Source organism: Pyrus communis, chromosome 4, assembly GCF_963583255.1.
Source record: "Pyrus communis chromosome 4, drPyrComm1.1, whole genome shotgun sequence".
Lineage (NCBI taxonomy): Eukaryota > Viridiplantae > Streptophyta > Magnoliopsida > Rosales > Rosaceae > Pyrus > Pyrus communis.
This window is the reverse complement of record NC_084806.1, coordinates 19,456,865-19,465,482: the sequence shown is the minus strand read 5'-3', so window position 1 is coordinate 19,465,482 and position 8,618 is coordinate 19,456,865. Positions and strand designations below refer to the sequence as shown.

At 36.4% G+C, this 8,618-nt stretch overlaps 1 protein-coding gene across 2 annotated transcripts; it reads left to right on the top strand.

The window, feature by feature from the left end:
* Nucleotides 1–806: 806 nt before the first annotated feature.
* On the top strand, nt 807–6,711 carry LOC137730995 (glycosyltransferase BC10-like). Of its 2 annotated transcripts, none has more exons than XM_068470028.1 (11): nt 807–1,171; nt 1,585–2,060; nt 2,607–2,705; nt 3,213–3,313; nt 3,409–3,480; nt 3,986–4,076; nt 4,248–4,328; nt 5,283–5,342; nt 5,427–5,549; nt 5,925–5,963; nt 6,047–6,710. In XM_068470028.1, the coding sequence occupies exons 2-11, from the start codon at nt 1,680–1,682 to the stop codon at nt 6,173–6,175; spliced, it is 1,176 nt and encodes a 391-aa protein (XP_068326129.1). In that variant the 5' UTR covers nt 807–1,171; nt 1,585–1,679; the 3' UTR covers nt 6,176–6,710. The 2 variants fall into 2 exon arrangements, with proteins under 2 accessions (XP_068326129.1, XP_068326130.1); XM_068470029.1 differs by lacking the exon at nt 807–1,171 and adding an exon at nt 1,200–1,386 and having other exon boundaries at nt 6,047–6,711.
* Nucleotides 6,712–8,618: the final 1,907 nt, after the last annotated feature.

Genomic DNA, 8,618 nt, shown 5'->3' with positions numbered 1-8,618 from the left:
ATCTCTTACTTACAAGTGAAGAGGAATAATACTAGACCGTAATACTAAGTGGCCACTCTGTCTCTTGCAGCTGTCATTTTTTATCTCATTGAGTCTCATGTCACCCCATTTTCGTCAATTTTGTCAAATATACGTTAAAACAAGAGGAGTTAGAACATTTTATTTTTTATGTAAACAAAGATAAGCTCCATTTTTTACGATGTGGCACTTAGGTGAGAATTTTAGTTGACCACGCAATATTTACCAAGACGCAAGTGAATTGTGGCGAGAAAAGTTAGGAAGACAAATTAGGTTTAAGCGAATCCAGTCCTTGAGTTCAAGTCGACCGATAATGTCCATACTACCCATTAATTCAAAGCCTATTTGGGGTAATTGACAAAAATTAGGTGAACTGAGATAAATAAGATGGCAGATTAAAGTGGAAAAATGAGACAAAACAAGTTTTAAGGAGTAAAATGAGACTAAACAACAATGTTAGAGAGCAAATCAATTAGTAATTCTTGTTTTAATACGGAAAAGAATTTGAATTAGCGTCTAATAATATTTTTCTTCACTTATAAGTGAGAGGTTTTTGGTTCAATTCTCGCCAAAGACGAATTTAAACCACATTATTGTTAACTTGTTGTGAGGCTAAATTTACCATAAATAATATCATTTGTTAAAAAAAAAAAAAAAGAATTTTAAATGAAGAGGGGATTTGGTGGGGTTGGTACTAAGAAACACGCGCCACGAGCGAGAAAAAGAGTAGAAGCAGTCCAAACAAAATTATACAAAAAAATAATAATAATAAATCGCCGGCATGTTTATTCTGTTCAACGCGCCTTGTTAAGCGTATGTCTCACGGATCGCCGGCTTTTTTAGTGTTTGGAAGAAAGGTAAACGACTGTATTGACTGAAAGGAGAGAGAAGAGAGGAGAGAGAATTTTGAGAACAAAAGAATCGTTTTTCAAGGAATCACAGCAATCCAACACATCCATCTTCTTCCCATTCAAAATCCCATTTTCCATCTCTCTGTCTCGGTCTCTGTCTCTCTCTTCTGTGCGAGGAGAGAGTGTGTGGAGGCCTTCCTTCCTTCCTGCTGCGTGCCCTAGATCTTGAGAGAGTCAACGAAAAATCACCATTCCAGATCTTCAATTCTCGATTTGAAACTCCTTTCAGCTCATTGCATCAGGTATCGCTTTTGTCTTCTCCGAGTGTGAGACACTGAGACTCTGAATTTTCATTTGGGTAAAATTTGATTTTGCTTATTTTCTCGGCAACCAAACGGGAAACAAGAAAATGGCGGAAAATTCTGGGATTGTGGGCTGCTGGGTTGACTAATAGGGGAATGGAGATTGCGTCTTGGAGTTGGGGTTTTGATTTTCGGGGGTAGATTGGAGTCTGTGGGTAGGTTTGACTTTTATTTACTTGGATTTTTATACCGAAAATCCTGCATACATATATTCAGGCGTTTGACTGTTTCCGAGATTTGAATTGTGACTTTAGGGTTTTGTTGCTTTGGCTCGTTCTTCCGATTAGTCCATTTGTCGTTGCATATAGAACCTTCTAATTACGAATTAATCCTTTTATACTTTCGGATTGCAGAAATTTCCACACCAATCGGACAGTGCAATGGTGGATAGGGACAATAGTCAGGAATGAAATCTTTATGTGATCGAGTTGTGATGCATTTATTCTAGATGAAGACGAATCAGTGGCGTCCAGGCATGGGTGACATGCAGATCTTGCCCGGGCCTCGCCATCGCCCGCCCTTGAAGAGGCCGGTGTGGATTATTGTCTTGGTTTCTTTGGTTAGCATCTTTGTGATTTGTGCTTTCCTCTATCCGCCTCAAAGCAGCGCTGCTTGTTACATATTTTCTTCTAGAGGTTGTAAGGCTATTTCGGACTGGCTTCCACCTGCTCCTGCAAGGGATTTTACCGACGATGAGATCACATCCCGTGTTGTAATTAGAGAGATTTTAAGCCAACCTCCTATTCAATCCAAGAATCCAAAAATTGCATTCATGTTCCTTACTCCAAGTGCATTGCCTTTTGAGAAGCTCTGGGATAAGTTTCTCCATGTAAGGCTTCATCTCCTATTGATTTATTGGCCCAAGAAAGAAATCTTCTGTGTTTCTTGTTTCTTTTTTTGGGTTTCTTTTCAACTTTTGTCCTACTACGATTCTCCTGTTTAGTTGGTTTAAGCATATTCAGATGCTATCTGATCTTTGTCAGATAGTGCTTTCTAATAAGAAAGTATAAGAGTAGAAAATGATTAACCCTATAATCGTTAGCAAGGATAGTCGTTGGACCGTCCACGTACAACAGTCTTTAAGGCCTGAATTATATTATGGTTACCGGTTAACAGTGAACCTTCTTTAACTGTTACTTTTGGTGCTCTTTTCAAGAGATTGTTTTCATGTTAATGACTCTGATTTATAGTTGGTTGGCATGTGTGTATGTTAAATTAGGTCTTTCCTGTAATAATATGTGATTGTAAATGTTCAACCTTTTATAGAACATTATTTCTGATCATGTTCACTCAATATTTCAGTGTTGATAGAGCCTGTTCAAGTAGTTATCGATTCGTATGCTTAGCTTGAGCACTTCTGTTTTTTTGTTGGCAGGGTCATGAAGGAAGGTTCTCTGTGTATGTCCATGCTTCTAAAGAAAAGGCAATTCATTTGAGCCGTTACTTTTCTAATCGAGAGATTCGCAGTGACCCGGTAAACCTGCTTGGATTACATGGCTTTACAAATTTATATTTCATATTTAATCCATATAAATCTCAAGGAAGCTCAGCATAATCTTTAATATTAACTCAAAAAGCAGAGACTTACTGATTTTGCTTCATTATGAGCTGTGTTGATCTTGATCAATTTTAAACTAACAGACAGATTGAATCTTTCACTATTTGTCATGCAAGGGTTTATACTTGCGTTGATGAGGTTACAATGATAGGTAGAAGAATATAAGGATTATACATGTCACATATCCTTCACATGTATTTTCTTAAACCACATCTGCCTTAAGATTAAATCTTTTACAGGCAATAGATAGTAATTTTAGTAGAATTTTTTTCCCAGCATACGGGTCTTTACTATTTCTAATATTTCTATTTTTTGTTGTTGGGCACAATCATTCTATCAGTAGTGACTGTGATTTATTATTGACTCATGTTTAACTAGTGATCTAGGAGATTAATGAGATCGATTCTTGATTCATGTTTCCAGGTGATATGGGGAAAAATTTCAATGGTAGATGCCGAGAGAAGATTATTGGCAAATGCTCTTCAAGATCCTGATAACCAGCATTTTGTCTTACTTTCAGAAAGGTGATTAAATTTTAGGTACCTTTAGTCATCCTATTCGTCTAGTTCTGGTTATTTCTGCTGCTATCAATATCTCATTAATTCTTTATGTTGTGCAGTTGTGTACCATTGTACACGTTTGACTATATCTATGACTATCTGATGAATACAAATATAAGCTATGTTGACTGGTAAGTAAAATCTTGTTTTACGAGCTACTGTTCTAGTTTAAATGTGTTGGTAGCTCATTGTGCGACTGGATTTCAATTTGATGAATAATTACGGTTATGAATGCTGCCCAAGTACGTTTTAATTTTTGAGCTTTGCTCTCCTAAGGTCCTCATTTTGAGGACCTGTGAGGACCAAATTCATATTAACCACAATATCATATTAGTTTAGATCCAAAGGCTTAAAATATTTGATAACTTAATAAACCAAAACAAGAAAATGAGTTTTCTAATGGTTCATGGAGTTTAAGTTGGTTTTATTAAGTTATCAAATATTTTAAGCCTTTGGATCTAAACTAATATAATCTTGTTGCTAATATGCATTTGGTCCTCAAAGGTCCTCAAAATGAGGACCTTAGGAGAGAGCAGCACTGTTAATTTTTTAATCCTCTGAAATTACTAAAGAGCCAACTTATTCCTAATTGATAAATTTATTTTTATTACCTGTATACTTGTGTATTCTTTTCAGCTTTGAGGATCCTGGTCCACATGGAAACGGGAGGTATTCTGAACACATGTTACCTGAAATTGAGAAGAAAGACTTTAGAAAGGGAGCACAGGTGATTTTGATCATGTTGAGATTATCGATGTAGTTTTATAATCTGTGCAAATTGATATTTGCTTACTGTAGGGCATGTTTATTAGTTTTATGAATGCATTACTAGTCGGCAATATCAACAGACATAAACAGTAGAGATGTATGACCACTTAATATTGTGAATTATATGCAGTGGTTCTCTATGAAGCGTCAGCATGCTGTGATAGTAATGGCTGATAGTCTCTACTACTCGAAATTCCGGGACTACTGTAAGGCAAGTTTTCCTTCTCAGCATTTTTATATCTACCTTCTTTATTTCTTAAATTTTCTTATAGTAGATATTTTTGCCTGTAATTTGTTATCATATACCTATAGGCAATAGCATATCTGCATATATGATACTTTGATCCTTATTTTCTCCTATTATGGGTGTAATAGATTTGGGTTCGCTCTTTATTTGGTTGTTTCTGATAATCCAAGCTCTAGCAATGCTGAAATTTTTTGTCTTCATGTAAAACATCTGCTTGATTTCAACATTTGGATTTCTTTCCTCTTCTCATGCTTGGCCCACTGTACAGCTGAGATGCAAGTATCTAAGGGCCTGTTTGGTATTGAACTTGAAGTCAATTTTTTTAACACAAAAACAATTTATGAGTTTCAAGCCAAGAATCCTTGTTTGGTAGAACTGTTTTCAGAAATTGAACTCAAAACCAACCGGAAAATAGCCTATATATTAAAAACACAAAAATCAGTTTTGAGAGTTTTCAAACTCAGCACACACTCCACTCTTTCTCTCTGCATCCTATCTCGCTTCACTCTATCTTATCTCTTTCTCTCTCTCCTCTCTCTTGTCAGTTCTCTTCTCTCTTTCATCTCTTTCCAGATCTCTTCTATCCTCTCTTCCGATCTCCTCTCTCTCTCTCTCTCTCTCTCTCTCATGCCAGATCCTCTCTCTTTTACCTCTGTCGGCTCTCCAAGGAGTTGATGCTTCCTTTTTTTTTCTTTTTTAATTGTGAATACAATACAATTTTGAATTTTATACCAAACAAGTTTTTTAGTCTTATAAAAATTGCTCTTAAGAAATGTCTTAAGAAATATTTTTAGAAAGGATGAATTTTTTGAGCAGGATTCCTAATGGGCCCAAATAGGTTTATGGAATCTTTAAAAGTATGATACTCTTATGTTCACTGGTTCAATTTCTTGATATGGGATTTCTTGGTTATTACAGCCAGGTTTTGACGGGCGCAATTGCATTGCTGATGAACATTACATGCCAACCTTTTTCAATGTGAGGCCTCTTAAGAATTCTCTTTAGTGTTTCCTTGTATTTGCATCTCTGCCTGAATGAAGTTTTCTTTATACATGTTTCCAGATAATTGATCCTGGTGGCATTGCAAACTGGTCTGTAACACATGTTGATTGGTCTGAAAGAAAGTGGCATCCAAAGTTATACAAATCTCAGGATATTACATATGAGCTTCTGAAGAATATTACGGTAGAATTCTGCTATAAGCTTTATATATATATATGCACATGTGTATTATTTACCGATGACAGCGCCATCATGTATGTATGTTTATCTAGTTTAGATATGTGTGGCATATGTATATTGACACTGACTGCCAATTTCATAGTAGTTGATCCCTTACTCCTCATGTTATGACTGTTAATTATTGGTCCTCATCTAACGATAAAGAACTAAGAAAAAGGAATGGTTTAGGGTGACGCTTGTTTTTGGCTTTCACGTTTCAGTTGTAGTTGCTTTCTTTGTACCATCAGTTTCCAACATAGATAATGTTAGAAAGACCACCGCTTTGAATGTAAATAGTTCAAATTTTCTGATAGTGACTTTGGTTGTCTTGCTCTGCAGTCAGTTGATGTGAGCGTGCATGTAACCAGTGATGCGAAGGTACGCATCTAAAAAATCCCTAAGACGTGCTTATTGAATTTGATAGCTTGTTAACAATTTACCTTTTCTGTTTTGTTTTTCAGAAAGTAGTACAGAGATGGCCTTGCTTATGGAATGGTATACAACGACCGTGTTACTTATTTGCAAGGAAGTTCCATCCAGAGACTCTCAATGACTTGTTGCACCTTTTTGCCAATTATACAACAATTTGAGCCAGATATTTTTTACTCCATATTCTTTGGTTGGATCGCTTTCGACCGTTCCACTCCATGTTATTTCCAGTATAGCTGACGGAGTTGTAAATTGCCACATTATAGAGGCTTGATTGTTCGCCGCCTCCCTACCACGATTCTTGAGTGCAAGGGCTACTGGCAGAGCAGTTAGGGTGGCCGGAGTCGGGCAGGAGGCTAACAGGGTAGTGTTACTTGGGGATGATATGAGGATATCATTTCTAGAACCCTTCATTTTGTGCTATCCGTGTTACATTTCTATAACTTAAATTTTTTTAGGCAACTCTCGAATGGCAAATTATACAACACACAATAGCGCCGTGAAATTCATGCTTTAAAAGTTATGACCGGCACTCTTTGGGCAGCGGCAAAATTGAGAGAAAATAAAACTAGAAATGACGAGGACATATAATTTCTCCCTGGTATAACTCTGTTTTTGCAAAACATGTAATCCGCTTGGAGGATGATCTTATTCTCTTGTTTGCAAATTATGTATGTTTATTGTATAAACATAAGCGAAATCGTTCAATTTCTTAGTTTTCATTTGAATATCGAAAAAAATTATTCAAATAAGAGATTGTTAGGTAATTCAAATGTAACAAATAAATTAATGATGAACTGTCCATTTATTTGATACATTTGAATAACTAAATAATCATCGATTCAAATGATTTTTGTAAAGATTATCTTCAAATGAAGATCAAGAATTTACCAAACAAAAAAATAAAGAAAATAAACGGTTATGATTATAAATTTAGATCGTGAAGATACGTTTTCTGTAAGTGGAAGAATTAGCTCACCTTGTGGTCTCGCTTTATGATGGTTGGATGTGGTATTGGCCTTTGAGCAATGAGTTATGCAGTACCGTCTTTCAACAATTACTATATCAATCTCACTCCTCTATGATGAAATTAAGTGGTCCCACTCTTAGCGATGACCAATGTGGGCGTCAATGTAGGTTTGTTGTGTGGTCTAACTCTTCGACGATGACCAATGTAGGTGCCTATTGTTTTTGCGAGAGATCTTTATTGGTGGTATTTGTATGTTTGTGGATGTGATAGTTGTTTACGCTAAAAACCGTAAGGTTAACAAACTAGATTAAATAACCCTTAGTAGGCTTAGGATATGGACTGAAATTAAATGGACTTAGAGATATAAGTGGTTTGCCCTTCAAAACTAGGCTTCATTCACTATGATGTTCATAATATATTGATCTTAAGGCTAAATAGCACTCGACTAATACATTCACTCTTTTCTATCATTTTTTGTTCGGCCCCCATATTAGAGGTTAGGTGAGACTAATAAAAGGCCAGCTTTGCTCCCGTTCCTGTTAGAGCAGTTCCACTGGAGGTGGACTTGCCCAGCACTCTGTCCAAAACACAGGCCAGTACCCTGTCCAAGTGCTCCAACCCGCAAAACAGCTTGGCACCCAGCCCAAGCCAGGCAACAGACCAGCTCATTTCAGACAGACTCAGAAGCCGGCCCATTTGGCTGGCACGTGCACAACACTCGCGACTGGGCGCGAGTAAGAGACAAGGTTGCAGGTGGCGAGGCTCGCTTCTTAGGCCACTTGCGTTTACTCGGATGAGGGCTACGTGGCCCTCCTCAGAGTCCTTGGATTTCCAACGGCTAGTTTTTGTAGGCCGTTGGATTTCCAACGGTAAAAAAAATTTAAATTTGACTTTTAAAATGGACCGTCTGATCACAGATCAACGGTCCACGTTTTTTTCACCAAAAAAAAAAAAGGCCCAACAGTCAGAATTTTGACCGTTGGCCACGTGGCAGCTGGTTGGCTGTTGGATTTGATTATTTTTCAAATCCAACGGTCCAAATTAATTACAACATTAAAATTTATTAAAAATTTATTAAAAATTGTGAATTTGTTTTTAAAAAATACAGAAAAATTTTAAAAAATTAATTTTTTTTTTCTATAAATACCTAACCCTCATCTTCCACCTTACACCACATTTTAATATTTTCTACACTTTCTACACTTTCTACATTTGAATATTTTGTACACTTTGAGAGAAAAAAAATGACTTCGTGAAAGCTCATTGAAGATGTTACGTTGTGTGAATGTTGGGTTCACACTACTCATGACCCGATTACGGGTAATGAGATGGATAAGCAAGAAATGTGGAGTAAAATTACGAAATCGTTTTGCGATGTACATGGAAAAGATGCCAGATCTAGTCAAGGTCTTCAAGGTCGTTGGAAAAAACTCAACGCATCCTTTACTTGTTGGAAAAATGCCATCTCTCATGCTTCTGGTAATCTACGTAGTGGGACAAGTTTAGCGGATCAGGTAACAATATTTTTATTTATTTATATGCATTCCACCCACATCAATATTTTAATTTATTTAATTTCTTACGTAATTTTTATGTAATTTATATGCATTCCACGCCCATCAATATTTTAATTT

Bases quoted from the DNA above. Each gene is read 5' to 3' on its own strand.
- LOC137730995 (XM_068470029.1), top strand. From the start codon at position 1,680: ATGAAGACGAATCAGTGGCGTCCAGGCATGGGTGACATGCAGATCTTG. The intron at 2,061-2,606 runs GTAAGGCTTCAT...TTTTGTTGGCAG, and splicing joins TCTGGGATAAGTTTCTCCAT to GGTCATGAAGGAAGGTTCTC. The intron at 2,706-3,212 runs GTAAACCTGCTT...TCATGTTTCCAG, and splicing joins GAGAGATTCGCAGTGACCCG to GTGATATGGGGAAAAATTTC.